The sequence below is a fragment of the Cyprinodon variegatus genome, unplaced genomic scaffold (genome assembly GCF_000732505.1).
Source record: "Cyprinodon variegatus isolate N-32 unplaced genomic scaffold, C_variegatus-1.0 Scaffold368, whole genome shotgun sequence".
Taxonomy (NCBI): domain Eukaryota; kingdom Metazoa; phylum Chordata; class Actinopteri; order Cyprinodontiformes; family Cyprinodontidae; genus Cyprinodon; species Cyprinodon variegatus.
This window is the reverse complement of record NW_015150821.1, coordinates 577,546-598,702: the sequence shown is the minus strand read 5'-3', so window position 1 is coordinate 598,702 and position 21,157 is coordinate 577,546. Positions and strand designations below refer to the sequence as shown.

The window sequence follows — 21,157 nt, the reverse complement described above, 5'->3', positions numbered from 1 at the left end:
GCATATTTACGACAGTGCACTTTTACTTTCGCCCTCTGGAGGGAGCCTCACTGGAAAATCAACACCGGTTGCATAGTGTACCTTTAAGGGATTTCAGTAAAACAACACACAAGAACCTTTTGATACTTGTGTTTTGGTTTATTGATCATGATTCATTTTAAGTATGACTTCTAAGGTTTAGGAATCCTGATTTGTGTAAACTGAAAAGAGTTAGCTAACTGCTTATTATCTAAATAATTTGAAAACTGAATATTTCTTACAATATTGATTAAGGGATTTGGTTCATAAAGTTAATTTGCCATAGTCGATGTTCTAAATTTGCAATGTTTTCCATGTTTATACAGTATCATTCCTGAGAGCACACCACTGCTGTGATTTAAAGATAACTGCCTAACCTTATTTAGTGCAACTATTGACATCCACTGCAGGCTGCTGCACCACCACACTAACTGTCACACACACAGTCTGTCCTTCAGAGAGCAGTGGTGCAAATTCCAGTACTGTGTCCAATTTACACCCACACCACAGTACAGGTTTCCTATTTAAGTGTAACAAGGACACCATGCAACCGAGTGCAATACTCAGAAGGAGAAAAAAAATCCCTGCAGTGAGTGTGCAGAGTAATTGCCATAATGTTTCATAACGTTGACCATAATTCACTGAAGGCAGGCAGGTCTATAACCAGTATTTGGAGTTTTAACTCTGCAAAATAAACAAGTCACACCTGTTTTATGCTGTACTAGCAGGCATTTGATTAAAAAAAGCAAAAAAAAAATGTTTAGGACTTTCATATAAAAAAAGAGCGTTGAGTGCTGAGAGAAAGGGAGAGAGAGGCATGAAAGAAAACTTCCGAGGGACCTGCAAGTGGCAGGCAGAGTACTGGGCAGAACTGCAAGTGGTCACTCAACCATGGGATTAAAAAGCATTTAAGCCTTGTAGCACAACAACCCTTCATCCAGCCATGCATCTTTGAGCATTCAGGAGAAAACAAAAGACAAACATTCTGAAGCCTGGTCTTTTTCTTTTGGTGCAGGTTCTCCAGTGCCAGCATCTATAAATGTATTGCAGTGCTTTTTCACAGACAAACATAATGAGCAGGCCTAAAAGGGTTTCTGTGTTCATCGTTAAGGTGCAAAATGGACTGTCAGTACTATTTATTGCATTCGTGTCTGGGTGTAATGGAAAACATGCCATCAAATGTAGGACACATTGGCTAGAGTGGTTCACTTCTCACTCCTGTTCACACTTTTTAAGCCTCTTGGGCAACAGTGCTTAAATTTACGACAGAATATTGACATATTTACAGGGAGTTATCATGACTGCACAGCTGTGATTAGTACTAATTCTCGCAAGAAAAGATCAATTCTCCCAAAAGTATTGTATTCAGTTTTAGTGGTGAGAGGATGATTAGTCAATGAAACCTTTCACCATCCCCAGCACCATGCTTGCCCATGCATGTCATGATGGGCAATGATGAAAGCACAGGTGGATGCAACAAAGCGCCCCCTCCCCTGTCAGCTGAGTGAATTCCTCATGTGTGGCATCTTATTAGCACAGGAGTTGAAGGTTTGCAGTGTGGCTGCTGGGCGCAGTGGGTCGGTGCTCACAAAGCTCTGTTTGTTCCCTGGCCTGCAGGGCTCCCAGGGTAAGCTGAGCTCCAGAGGGGGAGACAAAGAAAAAGGCACCACTGTCTCGCCTCCTGAAGCTGATCTCCAACACATTCGTCTTTCTACTCAATGGGGGTGCATTTCTCTTCTCAGGATACAGAGGGATGGCAAAAAGAGACAAGTTTTTTTTATTTATTTATTTATTTATTTATTTTTTTCGAAACAGGGCCTGGGGATGGAATAAACAAATAAATAAATAAAACATAAAAAACTGCTGCTGTTTTGAGATTTTTTTTTTTTGGTTTGTTTAAATGCCACATTGAGTTTTTGCTTTCAGTGTTGGAGGGTCTGTCTGTCATCCCTTTGTTTTCCAGCTCTTTTAGTCTGGACTTAAGAGTCCATTGTCCCAACAGGTTATTGAACAAAATATGAGTGCGAGCCAATGACAGAACATAAATGTATAAAAGTAAAGTGGAGGGTAGATATTACACTAAAAAAATATATAATTACAGATAATATGCAAAGTGTAGGGTACAATTTTTTTTCTGACACCAGAGCCAGTGCTTTAAAGAACCAGGTTTTGTCATAGATCTTATGAGGTTTGTGTCTATATATGCTTTTCCCATTGATGTTTGCAACTTAGCTGAAACTCGTGTCACATTAGTGTGTTTTGTCAAACACAATATAGTCATGCCGCATATGCTCAGGTAAATTTAGGCCTGAGCTTTGACTTAACTGTTATGCGTACTATGGTTGTGACAAAAATGTGTCATTAGAGCTCTGGCAGTATATTCAGAGGTTTAGTCTCATCAGAAAGCGAGCCTCCACCCTAATCTCATGGTGTTTGGAGTCTCTAACTTAAGCCCCTTTTCCAATGCCACTCAAAAAATGTTGAAAGCACAGGTTTCCATAAATGTGTAATCAGGTACTTTCACTTTCCTAGAGTTTTACTTTGGCCCTATTACACACCTACAACATTCTAGGTTCCCTGGGGCTTTTGATGGGTGGGGTTTTGTACAGCTGAAGTTTCTTGTTCCTCACATGGCAACATTTACCGATGGAGAGTGTGCAAAGATTCTTTTTTTTTATTATATATATATATATATATATATATACCTTTAGTTTGTCACAAAATATATCTTGAAATATTTTTAAACAAGAAAGTACACCACATCTGTGTAATTAGTTTTATCAAGAAATAGATGACTTTTAAAGGTATAGTGGAGGATGTTCCCTTTCTGGGTGGATCATCAAAATAAGTGGTCCTCCTAATTGTCAATCATTCTGGTTATATGTTAACGTAAGGCTGTCCTACGTGCTCTTCCCCATTTTAACTTACCGGTGGATAGTCTGACATAGTGGAAAAATTGCCAATCTTCTTTTGGAAAGTAAGTTTGTATGAGCGATGGAAGCAGAAACTTCTAAACAGAGGGTGCACAAGGAGAAATGGGCTTGTGCATGCTCTCGCACTCGTTTAATAGGTGATACCTCTCAGTTACAGGGTTGTGTATGTGCACTTTTTTTAAAGTGGAGAGAATGGGGCTTTTCAAATATTTGCGAAAATCCTCTACTGTACCTTAAAATTTGAATTTGTTTCAAAGCAGCAGAACCCCGGGTCTTTGAGGCAGGGAGATTCGGTCTGCCTTCTCAGCCAGGATGTGGAATAGAATCCCTGGCTAACATCAGTCGACCATTACCCGTTAACTATTTTAACACAAACAGTCAAACAGTAAATGCTTAATCTTTGCTCTAAGTTTGTAAAGAAATAGCCTACTTCAAATCAGCAGAGTCCCGGGTCCTCAGGCCATTGTCCATATCCTGAGCAAGCATATGGAGTGGGGTCTCTGGCAGTCGTCCGTTATCCATTAATTATTTTAACACAAAAAGTTGTTTGATATATTTTTTACTTCAAAACTTTATCTCTATATCCAGTTCATAAGGATTATGGATTCTTTTAAATATGCTTTTAGAGTGATAAAATCCTGCTAACAGGGCAGTCTAACTGCTAGGCTAGTTAAGCTAACCTGCAGCAGTTGAAATACCAGGAGAGGTGCACAAACCTAGAAAGGTGCCCTGGGATTTCCTGCTTCCTAATATCTGTTTGTTGTGACTGAAAGTGAATATAAGCTGTTCATGAGGTATGTGGTAAGAACTGCAAGTGACAGAATATAAAATATCATAGGTTGTGCTGGAAGGTTTTTACATTTTAGGTTAATGTTGGTATTAAATATAAACTGTTTCACTACAGTTTAAAGAAAAATGTTGATATGGTGTAATGATCTGACTGAGCGCTTTCACTTTGGTTATTGTGGAAACAAGAAATATAGACTCTGATTTGACTGACTTTTCATGTATACCTAATTAAGTAGAGTGTGACCCCTTCATCTACATGTATAAATATACTTTTTTTTTTTTCATGGTTCTATGAAGCGCTGCAAGAATACAGATAACTTGGATGCTGTCTGTCTGCTTCTTGAGATCCTTTTGAAGTCTCTTCCTCTTTCATTACCGCCACCCACTGGACTCAAGGTTTAGTTTCTCTTAGTTTTGCTTGTCCCACAGATAGTTGTCCAGCCAGTAGCTGTCTGCCATGGGAAAAGCCTCCTCGGCAGCCGCGTGAAGCTAGCTACCCTCCGTTGCTTGTCCTCAAGAGGGAGCAGCTCACAAAAGGGGCAGGTCAACTGGGGCCTGCATTCAGCGGACTGAGGCAGCACTCCCAGATGGCATGGAAGTTAAACCCCATGATGTAGCCCTTCTGGCAGGAGGGACACAGATGGATGCTGTCACTGCTGGACATCTCAAAATTAGTGCTCTTCAGTCGCTGAAGAAAAAATTTTAGCCAACTGTCCGGTCTCACAGTTATTTATACTGACCGGAGTGGGGCCCAAACAGCAGGTGGGCGTGGACTAAAGTTTTCAGTGCTCAAGCGCTCGTGAAGGGATAAACCCACCAGTGAGAGCCTTAAAGGGCTACGCCTATATTCATAGAATATGGGGTTACAGTACGTAACATATGTACATATATGACAAAGCATGCTGATGAATCCATGATTCCTACTAACCAGGTTAGACAAATTCTGGGGCTCTAAATCCTGGGGCTTTCAGTGGAAAAGAGGCTAAGTTCTTTTCCAGGGTTGCCCCTTTCATCTCTAGAACAAATCAACGTCCCCACATGGTGTCCTCTCCACCAGGCTCCCTCTCTTTAAGAACAAGTTTGGGATTTCAATGCATGACAAATAGGTATCCTGTTGACACATTTTCCCAACTAGACCTTTGCAGCTCATTGCATTATATTAGAGGATTTTTCTGCTTTTCTGATAGTATGTCCATTCAAGATTCTCTAATATAAAAAAAAAAAAAAATGTTCACCTTTAAAAAGCATGTCAACTCAATCTTTATAAAAACAGTTGAATGGAGTTGTCAGATAGTTTTTTCTTCAAAAAAGAATTTAGAGAAAGTCATTCATGCTTTTATCTAATCTCAAATACATTTTTGCAGCTCATTAAACCCCTGACTAAGGCAATAAAGTTTACACAAATTGCAGATGGTGAACAAAAAATAAATAAATAAAAATGCAACAGCCAGACTTCTTTTTAAAGCCTAAAATGAGAGCAGATTAGTTAGATTTTATAGTCTCCCCACTGGCCACCAGTTAATTTCAGAATTTATTTAAGATATTACTGCTGATTCCTCAGGCCCACCCTGGGTTTCTGTCCAATTTAAAATCTGATCTTCAAAGACCTTGCCTAAGGTTCCAAAGTGATAGATTTCTTATCATACTACATTTTACGCTGAGATTAAGAGTGACTGCGATCTTTTGTTTAGAGCATCATTGTGGAATAATTTCCCTGGGAGGATTAGCTTATCAAAATCACTTTACTTTCAGCTTCATCCATTCTTTCCCATGGATTTATACCTGAGTTGTTGGTATATTTCTTTGACATAATTTTAGCTTTTAAATGTTGTGTTTCTTTCTCCAATGTTTTCCCACAAACTTCTGGACCCTTAAAGAGCATTGTCTGTTAACTAATCAAGTAACTTCTGAAATTGATGCAGTTTTTTTGTATTAAGTTTTATTAAGATACATTTTTTGAATACAAATGCATTAATCCGATTTTGATTATTTGTTTTATAAAAGTTCTGTTTCCTACCCTTATCTCATATTTAATCAAATAAAGAAATATGGAAATGTCTGGATATAATATAAAAATGGGAGACTTGAGAGATTTGCAAGTGTGTGCATTTACTTTACTTAGACTTGATACAATTATAAAAGACGTGAAACTGTTGCACAATAGATGAAAGAAAATATTTAAGATTTCCTTCATCCCACATAGTTTGAATGAAAGAATAATGTTCTGGTTATTCCTACAGGTGATGTCAGGTCAGACATTTTACTGTTGTGCTGCAATCTGCAGTGCAAGTATAACTCCATTATAGAGGGGCCTTTAAAATGAAAGCACTGTGACACACAGCAGGATGATTTAGTTTAATGACCATGACAGTGACAGCAGTGTGATGGAAATTGGACTCCCCCTGCAAATTTACATCACTTGAGGGTACTTGGGGGCTCTTTTAGCGGCTGCACTCGAGAGCACGAGCCATCAGGAGGTCCTGGATATGTCATGCTTGTCACCTTCCTTTAAGTGTATCTGCAGACGTGGGAGAGGGATTAATATTATATAGCCTACGGAAGCACGGAGGCCGCCTTATCGGCACTGCAGATGTGATAAGCACCTCTACCCGCGTGAAAACCAGAAAAAATCTCCAAGCAGAAAAAAAGACAAGCATCTCTTTTGTGTTGCCTCCTCGTACTGCTTCAGAGATTCAATGCAGCTTTAGAGGCAGATATGGAGCAATTTCACATCTGTTGTAATTTGATGTGCCTGGATAACCCTCTGTGAAATCATCTTGATCACAACATGGCTGTTTTTAGTTATTTTAAAAGTTGGCATTCAGCTTTAAAGATAATAATCAGATTAAGTTTGATTATGAGCTATTCAGGCTTAGGCAAAAAACAAAATCAGCCTATAAAAAGAGGACTCTTTCGGGGATAATATTTTCTACCTTGTTAATACATAGTCTCCTTTTCCGAAAAAGTAAAACTTATCTATTTAATCAACTGTCATTTTGATGGAAATCTTTTCCATCACTGCCAAACCACTCAGCCCGTATTAGCGCACGTCAAACTTTTGTTGCCCTCAAACTGAATCGGAGCTGTAAATGGAAGTTACGGCAACTGTTGCTGTCACTTCAGTTTTTATCAAAATAAGAGAAGAAAACACCCAGTGGAACCATGGAAACACAGAGAGACACAGGAAAACATCAAGATCAAAGCACGCATACTGTAATTAGAATTTATTGAAAGCCTGCACAGTAAGAGAAAAGTGGATAATCTGTTGAGCATTTTGGATTCAGTCTCAAGCCTTTTACTAAACACACTGCAGTGTTCTAAAATTTTAGCTCCAAGCTATTAAAAAGGTGTTCTTTATTTTTGATTCAAGGGTTGCATCTACTGTATATATTCTAGTTCTACAATAATGAAATGGAAGAAGTATGCCTAGAGAAATTTAGATTCTTCTCTTTTACTGAATCCTTTACCACAGCATGCAAGTTATGTTATAAGTTATAAAGTCTACGTCAGAAAAGTAGTATGACTTTGAGACCTTTGGCAATGGAAAGAAAGGCACTTCCTTTTCCAATCGAAAAGGCTACACAACACCCAAAATGCGTGCCACCCACCAGCGACAAGGCATAATGACTCGACAAGCCAAACGACACCCTCTGTAATTGCAGGGCCAAGGCCAGTAGCCACGTAGAGGCTCACACACTCGCTGACAGTGAGTGTAGCTGCGCTGGCATTCTGAGCAACAGATTCCCTGGTGGTCTAGCATGCTGTCAAAGGTCATGGTGCTCTCCTCTCTGGGCTCTCCGCTGCGCTGTGGTTATATAAAAGAGGATTAATATTAGAAGCAGCAAATTAGTTTTTTAAATCTATATATGAAGTTCAAATTATCTCTTTTAAACATCTCAAAAATGTAGAAACTATGAAAATCTGAGCATTGAGTTTTTCCATATTGGTTCATCATGCTGGAATAGTAGAAACTTTAACCACAGAAAAATGACATTAAAGATGTCAGATTATCCCCTAACTATTGAAGAAGCAGCAAAGAAGACACAGCAGCTGAGATAAGGACTGGATTCAGAACAACACTGTTTCTTTTTATTTATTTTAACCAGTTTTCTTAAAATATATGAAAGATGGATGATGGATAGTTTTGATGTTATTTTTTCAGTTTGAGTTTCGCAGTGTTTGTAGAAGCAGTCGGTATCTTACAGGCAACAGAAGATTCTCAATTTCTATAAACAGAAACAAATTAAGAACAAAGATAAGTGCATGGGGTTAACGGAAACAAGGCGCCAAGTGGAACGTAAGATGCACTACCAAACGTGAAATTAATTCCAACACAAAAGCATTCCAACATGGCATAAAAATGGTTTACATCTTTGCCTTTTCTGTGTCAATTAAATTCATCAGAGCTTCTTTTGCACACGTAGGAAGCTGATTTTAGTACTTAATAATAATGTTCCACCCATTTAGAGTTGGTTGCCACATCAACATTCACTACTGAATCAAGTTTTTGTTTTCTTTGGCTTGTAGCATATCCAAATAATTTATAAGAGCATATTTAATTGATGGCTTGAAACAGACTGGGGCCCTGTCCAAGGTGCTGGAGATATGCATCAGCCCCACTGTGACCCTGACGGATAAGCAGAAGATGGGTGGATGGATTTAACTTGAATTTTGTGTACATGCCGTGTTATACAACACGTTTTACTCTTAAAGCTTGACAACAACTGTATTAAATATTGTTTCGGTTAACAATTTCATAAGCACTTCTCAGACCTTCAGGCTCAAGCATATACGGAGATGATAGTTTTTAACAGTAATAAATCCTGACAGAGCTATTGTTCTTGGGTTATTTTAATGAGTCTGAAAATTATAACCAAAATAGCTGTAAGATTATTAAACAGTATTTAATTTATTATTAACATTTAATATTTTTATTTGCATACTGAATTCAGGCATTAATAAATTTAGTATATAAAAAATGTCTGAAACTAAAAATAGAGGTCTATTGCATATATTTTATGCATTCTTGAAGTCTCTTCTGGATTTTTCTTATGAGATCCAGCATTTTGTTTTTTGTTTTTAAATGGTGCACTGCTGCAAACTTATCATTCTATCACTTGACAACCTAATTTGTCATACTGGTGAGCGATGGAATTAGTATTTGGGTTGTTTAGAAAAAAAAGATGGCACTCCAGGGAGAACAGGAAAGTCTTATTTGATCTTGAAATCAATGCCGAACAAAGTTTGTGGCATAGTAAAGCAATACAGAACTAATTGCATTTGGGAGAGATTCAATTCAGGATAAAGATAATTCCTTTTGAAATGAAAAAAGGAACACACTTCGTTCCATATATAACCACCATAGAACAAAGTTATTTTCCGACCATTGCTTAAAATCCAATTTACACAACCATTACAATCCTGTATCCTTTAACACAGCTGTGAAGAAGTCATTTCAAAACAACACTTTTAGGGTTGCTTTAGGGCTTAGAATGTCCCTCTTGACAACTAATCAAATATTAACCAGCTGTGTAGATTTATATACTCTAACTAGTGTTGTTGATGAAATGATTACTCACATGGTAGGGGTTTTCCGGATTGTACCCTGACCCCACAGCTGACTGTTCTTCATCCTCGGCTTCCTGATCCCTACGATTCACCAGGTCCCTCCCCTCAGTGGATGCCTTGATCTTCTGCATGTCTAACTGCCGTTTGGCTCGTCGCATACCTCCCTTTTTCCTCACCCCATCTGTTACTCCATCCACAAGAGGCAAGAGTTTTGGGTCAACATCCACAAGATGCAATACATGTCCTCGGAGCTGAATCCTACATAGCTGGAGCTGTCTCAGATGTCTTGAATAATTCATTCAGCAGCAGTGATATCAAGCAGTGTTGCATGTTTCAAGTTCATTCTTTTTTAATACATGACTTTGTAAGTCTTTTTTTGCTGTTGAGCTCTAAAATTAGTGTATATTAAAGATGTTCAAGTGTTCAAATAGCTTTAAAGACAAAGCAGGAAATTATACAAGTGTGTCAGCAGATAAGAAAAACAATTACGGTTTAGATTTTCATGAGTTATGAAAAAAGTACACTGCTGAACTTAAAATTAAGTGCAGTGTATTTGAGAGGAGTTTCTTTCTTCTTTCAATTACATCAGAAAGAGCCTAAGGTATAGCCAAACTCTGGAACTGCCTAGGGCACCCCGACTGCCTGCTCAGGCCCCATATATATATATATATATATATATATATATATATATATATATATATATATATATATATATATATATATACAATTACCCACAACTACCCAAATGACATGTTGACTAATACACATATACAAACATATGTTCATAAATAATAATAAAAATTATTTATTTTAGTGAATGAAAACACAAAATTAAAAGAAGGGTTGAAAACACTGATGAAAAGGCCTATTGCAAATGGGACCTGCCAACTTTTTTAGCATTGACCTGTTGCAGATTATCCTCCTTATGCAGGTGGCTGTAACTTCCTGCTGGAAAGCAATGTCCATTAGTATGAAGCCATTTTTTTTTCTGTTTTAAAACCCTTGTTTATCAATCAGTAAAACTTTAATTTTGTAATAAAGGGAGGGTTTGATTTTTATCTGCTGTTCAGCAAAGTGAACTGAAATATCTCACTTTGTAATAAATCCTTACAGTATATTACATTTAGGTTTAGAAATAATCTGCAAATTTATCTTGAAGCTTTATATTGTAGCAGAATATAAGATATGGTAAGACATTGAACATAATATGTTTAAAGTGTTTCATGTCTGCCTATGTTAATTACATTTTTTACCTTCTTACTCTTTTCCTTCAACATACTTTTCCATTATACTGTTCTAATAATGCAGCATCGAAACATTCAGCTTCCTGATGACCCTGTGGGACTTAACAATACCTGTGGAAGATATCAGTGACTGCCTACTGGACAATTGTTTAATCTGTAGTTGTCCCTATGATTATGAAGACCATATGACAGGAATAAGCATAGCTTTTCTCTGTTCCAAAGTTTTTCTTGGTTGGAATTGTAAACACAAGTAAAATCCTGCTTGGGGCATCCTAAAACATCAGACAGATTTGAAAAAGAAGAAGTAACCTTTAAGGTACATGGGTTGGAGCCAGAAAATTGGTAGTTCTCTACAAAGGTCCAGAATTCTGTTGCTCAAAAATGTGGTGTTCCTCAGTGGTTGCTTTGCTGCAACCCATACAAGAAACTCCTCATCAAACCTCTCAGGCATCAATCCATCTGTCTGACAAGAGAATAAACACAGTTTCTCCAAATTAGATCAATGCTGCAATTTCTCATTTTCTTTCCAAATTCTCAACATAGCGTGTCATAGAACCTCCACACATACCAGGTCAAACATCAGTGTGTCTTTGTTATGTGCTCCCATGAGCAGAAGTTTTGCTGTGATATGGGATTTTATATAGCATTTGTCTCCTTCAACAGATCGGATTCCAGTTATTCCCTGCACCAAGTCACAGAGATGCCATGTTTACACTCACAGTTTCGCTACTTTGCTAAGCACACAGAAGGTCTCAGCTGAGCTCTGAGAGAAACTGAAAACAAGGACAAACTTACTCACAATTTGAAAGTCATGAATCTCCACAGCCTCCCTAGCTCCGCTCCCAGTTTGAAATCTCTGCAGATTGTTGTCAGAATCAATTTCCATGGAACCCTCCCTCACCTCCCCGTTGATGTTCGCGCTGTAGTGAACATTATAAACCTGACAGCATTCAAAGTGAGATGTTAAAATGACTGATTGGTGGAGTTATGTAAATTAGAAAGTGGTAAACACAAACAGCACAGGCAGGAACCAGCTTCATGTTGCTTTGTGTTATTTACCCCCTCGTAGTCATTTCAATGGAACAAAATCCTTTGTTGTTTTAACACACTGAGAATTTGACTAAAGCACAACAGAAGACGCTGTTGCAGACCCGGATGAGGAGGTTTGCCCCACATGTGAGCTCATTAGAACACAAATAAACATTATGCTGTTGCTTGTGAAATTTAGAAGAGCACAATGAATCAACTTGTGCAACTCCAGGGTTGAAATCCTGCACACTATTCAACATTTTCAACATATAATTCCAATTCACTTACATTTTTATCACTGACTTTCCACATGTAGAGGGAACCCACAGATGCACACAACATGAATGCTGCCCCAACAATAAGCGCTACAACTCCAAATCTTAACATCCGACTCACTCTGGTAGAAGGTGCTGTGTTGGATGTCCTTTGACCCTTAAAATAAAAAGCAAAAGACATTTTCAGTATCAAATGCTTAAAATGACTTTGGCTAGACTTGTACAGCTGGGAAAACCTAAGACTTTACAGAATTGAAAGCTTTACAAACATGTCAGAGATGTCAGTAATGATTCTGATCAAAGACTAGAGACTGTCTTACCACAGCACAGCAAGATCCACCAGCTGAATCCTGCACCTTTTCCATAATCTCTCTGCTGTGGCTCTATAATTCCCTGTCTAGTTGCTTCTCTTTTTGAGAGCTGGGTTATCCGCCAGTAGTCATTCTGACAGGTATGTGTGAATGACGTAAAGTTAATATAAAATTGCAAAATTCTTCATCTCGATGTTACCTGGGTCTCCATCTTTCCTCCCAGCAACTGTGGCCCCTGGTGCAAAACTAAGACAAACTTACAAAGAAGCTTTGAAATAACAAAAAAAAATGTCTAATACCATGTGCTAAAGACAGGGATGCACTGTTTTGATATATTAAAAAAAGAACACACATACATGATAACATGGATCAATAGTGCTTGACCTCACTGTCTGTGAAGTATACTCTATACCAGCTTAAAGGTATTTATGTTGTGTTATAGCTACAATGACTTGAAAAGGTACCCATACACATGTATTTCACATTCCCATTATATATAACTATAAATAGGAAATATAATAGAATCATTATAAAATGTCTGAATAGGTCTGCATACATTAGTTATTATCCATCCTGATTTCAGATCTTGTAAAACCATCTTTTGGGGTATGTTACTACAAGCTTCATCTATCTTTACACCAACTCTGTATTGACCCAGCTAATAAATAAGCTACACAAACAGCAACAACAACAAAAATAATCAATCGCAGTTTTGTGGCACGCATTACCAAATGTGCTTTAAAGAGATTTTTAGATCTGGGGTTTGAATGTCTGCAGCTCCTCCAATGCTACCTCCTGCCTTGTGGCTGCTGATTAGCGCTGCCCTTTTGTGCCAAAAAGTTATCATGTTTGCATATATACTATGTTTTCATCAATTTTATGACTGATATCTATATAAGGTTTCAGCATTCTTTTTCAGATTGTTAGCTTTTTAAAATCATTCTCTGTAATTCTATTTCACAAATAGATTGGTAAAGATAATCTAAATATCAGAATTAGAAAATATTAATTTCAATTCAGTTTCTTAATATAGTGCCATTTAACAACAAATGTGATTTCAAAGCATTTCACAAAGAAAGTTCAATCAGATCATACAGTCAGATTGGTTTAACATTTTCCATCTATGGAAGCATGTATCTAGCAAAGCTAGAAAAGCTAGGAAAACCTCAGTTTTAACACAAAAAATGTTAAAGCAAAACAAGGCTCAGTGTGAAAGACCTTCTTCTGAGGCCAACTGTGGGTTCAAGAGGACAGAAGCAGACATACTAAAGGAATATGGAGGCCGTGATCTATAAATACTTTCTATGTTAAAAATATCAACTATCATCTACTGTATAATGAAGGTTGTTAAAGGCAGCAGCCTAGCTGATGTCTCCCTCCAAGATGTAGTCACAGCCAAACAAGAACAGACCAGATGATGAAAAAGCAAAGAGAAGATAAAATTAGAGGTTGGACTTTTAATTCTGCAGATTTGGATTGCAGAAAGCATAATAAACCAAAAATAATGAAAAAATAGTCCTTATGTCTTCCAGCAGGCTAAACCTATACCAGCATTGTTAGAAAAATAACTCAGGGTAACCTGAACTCCTCTAAATATAAGTGTTATCAAATAGGAAAATGTTAAGCACAGTATTAAAAGTACACAGTGTCTCCCTAACAGATTCAAATTGTTAATTGCTTCCACACTAGAGGAGTCTGATAACTAAAACATCTGTCTCCCATTCTACTTTAAGAAATTATAGGAACCACTAGTAAACCTGCAAATTGAGAGCAAAGGAACAATTAGATCTCTTACAGAAGATGGAGCTTGGTTATTTAGGGCTTTATAGGTGGGAAGGAGAATTTGAAATTCTATTCTGTATTTAATAGGAAACCAGTAAAGGAAATCTAAAATAGGACAAACAATACCTTTCTTTTTAATTTAATCAAAACTGGATGCAGTATTTTTGATTAGCTGAAGGCTTGAGGAATTTCTGATATTAAAAAATTACAATAGTCCAGCCTTGAATTAACAAATGCATGGACTAGTTTCTCATTCTCACCCCTGGACAGGATATTTCTATTGTTTGCAGTACTGTGAATATTAAAGAAAACAATTTTAGAAACCTCTTTGATATGTTATTTAAATGATAGGTCTTAATGAAAAATACTACCAATGTTTTTACTTTATTATGAGACCAGTTCAATCCATCCAGATCCAGTCACAATCAGCTTCCTTTTCAAAGACTCTGGTGCAAAGCAAATAACTTTTTTTTATCTACAATCAAATGCAGAACGTTCAGAGCAATCTATTTTTTTCTTCCATACCTATAGTATATAATGATCATTAGGATCTATGGACAACGGTCATTGGGATAACTGGAATTTAATCCAATGCTATCCGATAATTCCATGAATTGGGAGCATGTATACCGTAAAAAGAATTGGCACAGATCCACGTGGTACTTCACTTTTAAGCCTAGAGCTTAAGGAACAGTTATTATTATATCATGAACAAACTGAAATATATCAGCAAATAAAAATTAAACTGACTAAGTGCTTTTATCTTACTTCCTACAGAATGTTTAAGCATTTTTCTGTGATCCCATGTATCAAATGTAGCCCTGAGATCTTACAGGACAGGCACAAGTCAATTATCTGAGGCCATGAGAATAAAACCTCCTGGACATGAATAATTACCTGCCATGGAATGCTCTTGTTTCAGTTGTGTGGTGATTAATCTACTTAAATTGATGTAAAAAAAAAATATGCAGTTTGACTTCAAATTTATGCAGAAAAGTATAAATGTCGACTACTACCTGTCATATATTCTTATGTGCTTGCTGCAGATTTTCTGAAGTTGTTTGCCAACATGTCAGCAAGGATAGAAGCTATCACCTTACCTCTAGTCAAAATTGTAAATATTATTATTCTTAGGTTTATGTATTTAGACAGCTTGCTGGATGACAGTACAGACTCTAAATACCTCTCTCTCTCACACACACACCACACACACCGTGTGTCACATTATCCTTGTGGGGACATCTGTTTACTTTTGTTCATACTGCACTCATTGCTATGGCCTAACTCTGACCCTTACCCTAACCATTACCAACACACATACCGTACATAATTCTAACTTTAACCTAAACACAGTTAACATCTTAGTCCAAAACCCCAAGTAGCAAATATCTCCTTATGGAGACCAGTCATCATTCAAAGCAAGTACCTATATGTGCCCAGAATGAAGCATCTTTCTGACAAATTTATCCCACAAGGTAACAAAAACATGGCCACACATATAGAAAAATAGCATTGGCTTAATTACGAGCTTTCTGATTTAAAGTTTTATGGTCAAGGTTTCTCTGTCTTTATTATAACCTAAAAGTAAGAGAAAATAGCAGGAAAAGGGATCCAAATGTACTGCTCTCCTGTTGCTTAGGAACAGATTAGATTATATTTTTTGGATAATTGGTAAGCTGGGAGGCAATCACAGAAGGTGAAAGGATTCTTTGACTTTTGAAAAATATGCAATTGTAGGGGAAATTTGAGCAGCAGCACCACATTTGCATGCAAATTGTAGCAGCAGAGTAGCCACATTGTGCACGATGAGAAGACAAGGAGATTGGTTTTCACTCACTATCAGTTTAGAACTACATTATATTTACTACAGCTCAAAAGCCTTTGAGGGAAATAAAATGCATACAGGCGGTTAATTGAGGCTGCATTATGCTAAACATCTCCCTTTTTTATCACTATTGAACAGCAAGACAGTTTTAATTTAGTTATTTTTTTTATTTGTGCAACAACAGGATAATATCTACCACAAACATGGTTTGATTGTTTTCCACAGCAGGGAGGCATTTTTTTTTTTTTCAGGCTAAGTGTTCAAAAGTCATGCCCTTAAATAGTAACACATGCTTTTAAAAAGTCATAGTAAAATTACTTTTTACAACGAATCCTTATTAAAAATATATATTTTCAATAAAAAAATCTTGCATATTACACATAATACAATAAACAGTCTTCTATTACCCAAAAGACACACACGACACGTTACTCAACACGTCAACAATCCAACATGGAGTCAATTTGGAATTAAAAATCTGTACATTACAAAGACTAAATGCCTTTAATTACAGTTTGAGACACAGTTTGGGTTCTTTTAAGAGTTTGTGTACTCAGGGATTGATAATTCGTCTGTCTCCTGTATCCTAGCTGGTGTGGGTGGACCAACCAGAATGTAATCGAACTCCTGGTGTTGGACCTTTTCATACACGCTCTGCAGACCATTGGTTTTAGGGATAGTGGCCGGATAAAAGTTTTCCCTCCTGGCATCTCGGGGAAGCGTGGCAGTCTTTGAGAATGTTGACAGGTGTGGTCCACAGGCCAAGCTTGTGTTTGGTCGGCTGGCTGATGGGCTCCAGCAGCGGTCGGAGTGTCCCAGTATTTTGCATTCACTTGTGCATGCCCAGAGACCTGAAAGGGAAAAGGACAGGAGCACTTGCAAAGATGATGTATCATATAAATGTTTAAGGATAGGAGACTCTAGAGAGCTCAAATAAACATAATGAATCTAAATAATTCATAAAAATTCTTCAACACCTATGAATATGCAACTCAAATTTGGCTCTGCATTGATTTGTCATTTTGTTTTCTGACACTCACTGTTTGTTGGTGGGGACTCCTTTTTGTGGACATCAGCACTGATGTCAGAGTCGCTGTCGTTGAAGTCACTGTCCCCTTTTCCGCTATCCTTCCCACTGATTTGGGGGTCTCTTGCTGAGATAGTTGTGAATGAGTTGCCTTTCCATATTGTTATAGGCCTCACAGTTTCTTTTCCATACCCTGGTAGTGTGCAATAACCCTGCAAAAATACATATATAGAAAAAAAATGTTTTTCAGAAAACTCAAACTGTTAAGGTGGTAATCTTAAAATGTATAGAAAGCCTCTGCTTACCTTTAATTTGGCCTCTGCTGGCCTGGTGTTGGGCTCAAAGATTCCTGTTGTCTGCCTGCTTTCCTCACTGCTGGTCTCTGTTGTGTTGTTACTGGCCAGAGGCAGGCCCTCTGGAAATGAATGGGCATCAAATGCTTTGCCTTTGTGATTGATGATCAATGATTCCATACGATTTTTTCCCACTTTATCTGCATCTGTCGTTTCTTCTTTTTCGTCGTAGCTCTCCTCATTTGTCTCTTTTTTCCTGCGGCTGCAAATGGTAGCGATCATAATGATAGCTAGCAAAAGAACAGAACAGCTTCCAGCCAGGACAATGATTATGGCTACAGACATATTCCATTCAAAGAGCTCTTCATTGCTATTTTCAGCTGACGAAGGCTGGCTGGGCGGTGTACCTTCTATGAAATTGAAAATAATCATGGCTGTGGAAGTCAGAGAGGGGGAGCCTTTGTCGTTGACAGCTACTGTGATTTTAACACTGTCTGTGAGGTCATAAGTGAGTTTTCGACTCACCAGCATCTTTCCAGTGTCTTTATTAATTGAAAATCCTAAATGTCCCCCATCTGTGATCTTAAATGATAGTTGTGCATTTATGCCCTCATCAGCATCTGTGGCCCTAATCTGGGTCACAAAGTAACCTGCAGGTGCATCTTTGGGCAGGAAAAGCTCAGCAGACCCCTTGTAGAGTGGAGGCTCTACGATGTAAGGCTGGTTGTCATTTTGATCAACTATTTTTAACCTGATGATAGCTGTGCTTTGCAGCTGGGGTAACCCCCCATCGCTTGCCTGAATGTGCACATCCAGCTGCTTCATCACTTCATAATTGAAGCTTCTCAGTGCATATATGGAGCCAGAAACTGAGTTCAGAGACACAAAGGTGTTCACCGGGGAACCCATAATGACACTGTCCACAAGCCTGTAGGTGAGCTTCCCGTTGTTACCCAGATCTGCGTCGCTGGCCTCCACTGTGGTGATGTAAGCACCCGGAGCGTTGTTTTCCACTACTGACACTTCATACACAGCTCTCGCAAAGTGGGGTGCATTGTCGTTCTCATCGCTGAGCCTAATGGTGAACTGGGTGATTTTTCTCAGCGGGGGTGACCCGAAATCCTCAGCCATGACTGTTAAATTATACTCACTGATCCTCTCTCTATCAAGAACAGCAGCTGTGACAATCATGTAGCTGTCCTCGTGAGCCTGTCGGAGTTTGAAGTGATCGTGGCCGTAAAGGGAACAGTGAACTTGGCTGTTAACGCCAGAATCTCTGTCCAAGGTGCTGATGAGCGCTACCAGGCTATCCTTATCCGCTGCCTCACTTATATACGCAACACCAGTGGAAATCGAGGTTATAGGGGTGATGCTGATCTCCGGGACATTATCGTTCACGTCCGTGACGTGAATTATAATTTTGCACACAGACGGGGTCGGATTTGCGCCCAGATCGATTGCCTGCACGTCCAACTCGTATGTGCTTTTATCCTCAAAGTCCACGGGACTCTTTAGAGTTAGGCGACCCGATTTGTTATCCACTTGAAAAAGTTCGCGGATCTCACTAGAAACCTGTTTTCCGAACCCATAGACCACCTCTCCATTCAGACCCTCGTCCGCATCCACCGCGTTCAGGTCCAGAATCACGGTGCCGACAGGCGCGTCCTCTGGGAGGCTCACTGAGAAGCTGTTCTTGTCAAAAACGGGACTGTTGTCGTTAAAGTCAGTCACTCTTACTGTTATCTTAGTTGATCCGGATCTGTGAGGATTTCCTCCGTCTTTTGCCACCAGTTCTATGTTATATGAGGACTGAACCTCCCTATCAAGTTCCTTCATCAGAATAAGCTCCGCATATTTAACCCCATCTGCTCTTTGGAGCACATCGATGGTGAAATGACTATTCACAGAAATCTGATAGCTTTGTATATAATTTGAACCTACATCAGCATCCATAGCGGGGTCCAGGGGGATACGGGACCCCAGCGCAGCGTTCTCTGAGATTTCCACCACAGACTCCCTGCTCGGAAACTCTGGAGAGTTGTCATTAACATCCCTTATTTCCACCTCGACGTGGATCAATTTGTAGCGGTCTTTGGAGAAATTAACCACGTCAAAAGTAATCAGACACTGTGGAGTGTGCCTGCAGATTCTCTCCCTGTCGATCCGCTCCCCGACAATAAGTTGTCCATCGCTTTCTCTCACGCGGATAAAGGAGTCGTTAAATTGTTTCATCATCCTGAAATTAGTCTTGGATGAGTGGGACAAACTCAAGGACATGTCCTTGGCGAGGTTCCCGATGACAGTACCTGGTGCGTCCTCCTCTCTGGTCTGGTACCTCACTGTATTTCCTTCTGACTGGGTCCAAGACACGAATAAACAAAGATGAAGACAAAAAATAAGAATCCACTGATGCCAACAAGTTTCAATCATCTTTGCAAAGGTATTTCCCCCACTGAGTAGTCTCTTTGTATGGGGCTCACCTCTGGAGCGAGCTTTCAATGAAGCGCCCTGCTTTTACCAACTGAACTGTGCTGAAAGTTAGTCCTTCACAGCGCGCAGCAGCCAGATATGCTCGCAGCCTCCCCTTCAACACAGCTCCAAATTCTGCAGTGGCGGGGTTTATACGGCTCCTCATGCTAATGAGACCAAGTGTGACCAATCCGTCGCTTTAGAATTAAAAATACATCCACAAAGGGGGAAAAACGCTGCTCTGATATTTTTTTCTTTCTTTATGCAACAGAAAATGGGGCAGAAAGATAAAGGAACAAATGCAGATGTGTCGGGATTTTTTGTTTAGTTTTGCCTCGGTTTTGTTGTGCTTGTTTTCTGATCAAAGGAGCAGCTAAATAAATTCGAATATCATTAAAGAAGTGAATTTGTTTAAGTTATGCAATCTGAATGAGTGGAACTCACATTAGGGTTTATAAATACTAATGTATTAGGACATTTGGTTAATGTTTCAAACAGATATGTGAAACGTGCTCAAAGACATATGGGTGATCAACACATACTGACCTCCTACACAACAAAGGTAAGGCATTGATGAAAAAAACATGTTCAGAGAGAGCTGTATCTAAGCAAAGCATGGGAAGTTTACTCATAGGAAAACGTTCAGTGAAAAGCCAAAACAGTCTATAACAACAGCACCACTGACAAGGGAACCCTTTGACAATTATCTAAAAGTTAGTCTGCTTTTTTTTTTACTTTCTCCTATTAGTAGCATTTGTTATAACCTATTAACCACATAGTTAATATTTCAAGTGCAGAATGAATTAATAGAACTGATGAAGAACAAGAAACAAAACAGTTATTTCAGATGAATTAAAATTTTAAACTTTAAAATGACATGCTTTTTTCTTATCATGCTAAATGACCAGATTTCCAAATGTAGAATTAGCTTTGATGATTTATTGCTGTAATGTTTAGAACAATTCCCCGATTCTTGATACATATTGCTCTTAATATGTAATTTGTCTTTTGAAATGAATTACCCTTTTTAATTTAAACATTAATCATTTTCGAAGATTCCTTTTAAAAGTATACGTAACAAGTAACTGACAAACAATGAAACTTATGAAGAAGAAGGGGAGAAAGAGTAAAGAGAGTGAAACATCTTAAATGTTTATTTACAGCGAATGAAAATCTACACTACAATTTCTTAGCAAATAAAAGAAAAAACATAGAAACAACAGCAGCAACAAAAAGAAAAACAAGTCAGAAATGTAATGTTATGGCTATGTTATGCGTATAGAGTGACGACGAAGCCTGCTCACCTGACAGTAGCTGTTTACATACACAAATGTATTCTGGGTAACAAAAAAACAACCCCAAATAATATTGGACAAAATGATCAGACTCTTATATTGATAAAAGTAATTGAAATAAAATTATAGATCTAACTAATAATGTGTACATTAAACATGCCGATTGGAATATTCAGATAGCATCTAGCCACTTAAGCTGCAGATACATCATGTTGATGCAGGGTGAACACTCAGGTCAGCTTGCCTCATTCAGATTAGTATCGATCCTGTCAAGTGTTCACATGCAATGCAAACATACT

The 21,157-nt window shown here is 38.3% G+C and overlaps 2 protein-coding genes across 2 annotated transcripts; both read right to left on the bottom strand.

The window, feature by feature from the left end:
• Window positions 1-7,038: 7,038 nt before the first annotated feature.
• On the bottom strand, window positions 7,039-12,225 carry LOC107092126 (leukocyte cell-derived chemotaxin 1-like). Its single transcript, XM_015386431.1, has 7 exons — window positions 12,177-12,225; window positions 11,870-12,013; window positions 11,352-11,492; window positions 11,121-11,234; window positions 10,862-11,015; window positions 9,320-9,489; window positions 7,039-7,545 (listed from the first exon to the last, which is right to left on the bottom strand). The coding sequence occupies exons 1-7, from the start codon at window positions 12,219-12,221 to the stop codon at window positions 7,318-7,320; spliced, it is 996 nt and encodes a 331-aa protein (XP_015241917.1). The 5' UTR covers window positions 12,222-12,225; the 3' UTR covers window positions 7,039-7,317.
• A 3,727-nt stretch (window positions 12,226-15,952) lies between these two features.
• On the bottom strand, window positions 15,953-19,671 carry LOC107092119 (protocadherin-8-like). The gene is made up of 3 exons (XM_015386424.1): window positions 17,107-19,671; window positions 16,815-17,013; window positions 15,953-16,625 (listed from the first exon to the last, which is right to left on the bottom strand). Exons 1-3 carry the CDS (start codon window positions 19,522-19,524, stop codon window positions 16,312-16,314), a joined length of 2,931 nt encoding a protein of 976 aa, XP_015241910.1. The 5' UTR covers window positions 19,525-19,671; the 3' UTR covers window positions 15,953-16,311.
• Between the last annotated feature and the right edge of the window lie 1,486 nt (window positions 19,672-21,157).

Bases quoted from the DNA above. Each gene is read 5' to 3' on its own strand.
- LOC107092119 (XM_015386424.1), bottom strand. From the start codon at position 19,524: ATGATTGAAACTTGTTGGCATCAGTGGATTCTTATTTTTTGTCTTCAT. The intron at 17,014-17,106 runs GTAAGCAGAGGC...GTATTTTTGCAG, and splicing joins CAGCAGAGGCCAAATTAAAG to GGTTATTGCACACTACCAGG. The intron at 16,626-16,814 runs GTGAGTGTCAGA...TTTCCCTTTCAG, and splicing joins GGAGTCCCCACCAACAAACA to GTCTCTGGGCATGCACAAGT.
- LOC107092126 (XM_015386431.1), bottom strand. From the start codon at position 12,221: ATGGAAAAGGTGCAGGATTCAGCTGGTGGATCTTGCTGTGCTGTG. The intron at 11,016-11,120 runs GTATGTGTGGAG...TTCTCTTGTCAG, and splicing joins ACACACTGATGTTTGACCTG to ACAGATGGATTGATGCCTGA. The intron at 7,546-9,319 runs GTGAGTAATCAT...ATATAACCACAG, and splicing joins ATCCGGAAAACCCCTACCAT to CGCAGCGGAGAGCCCAGAGA.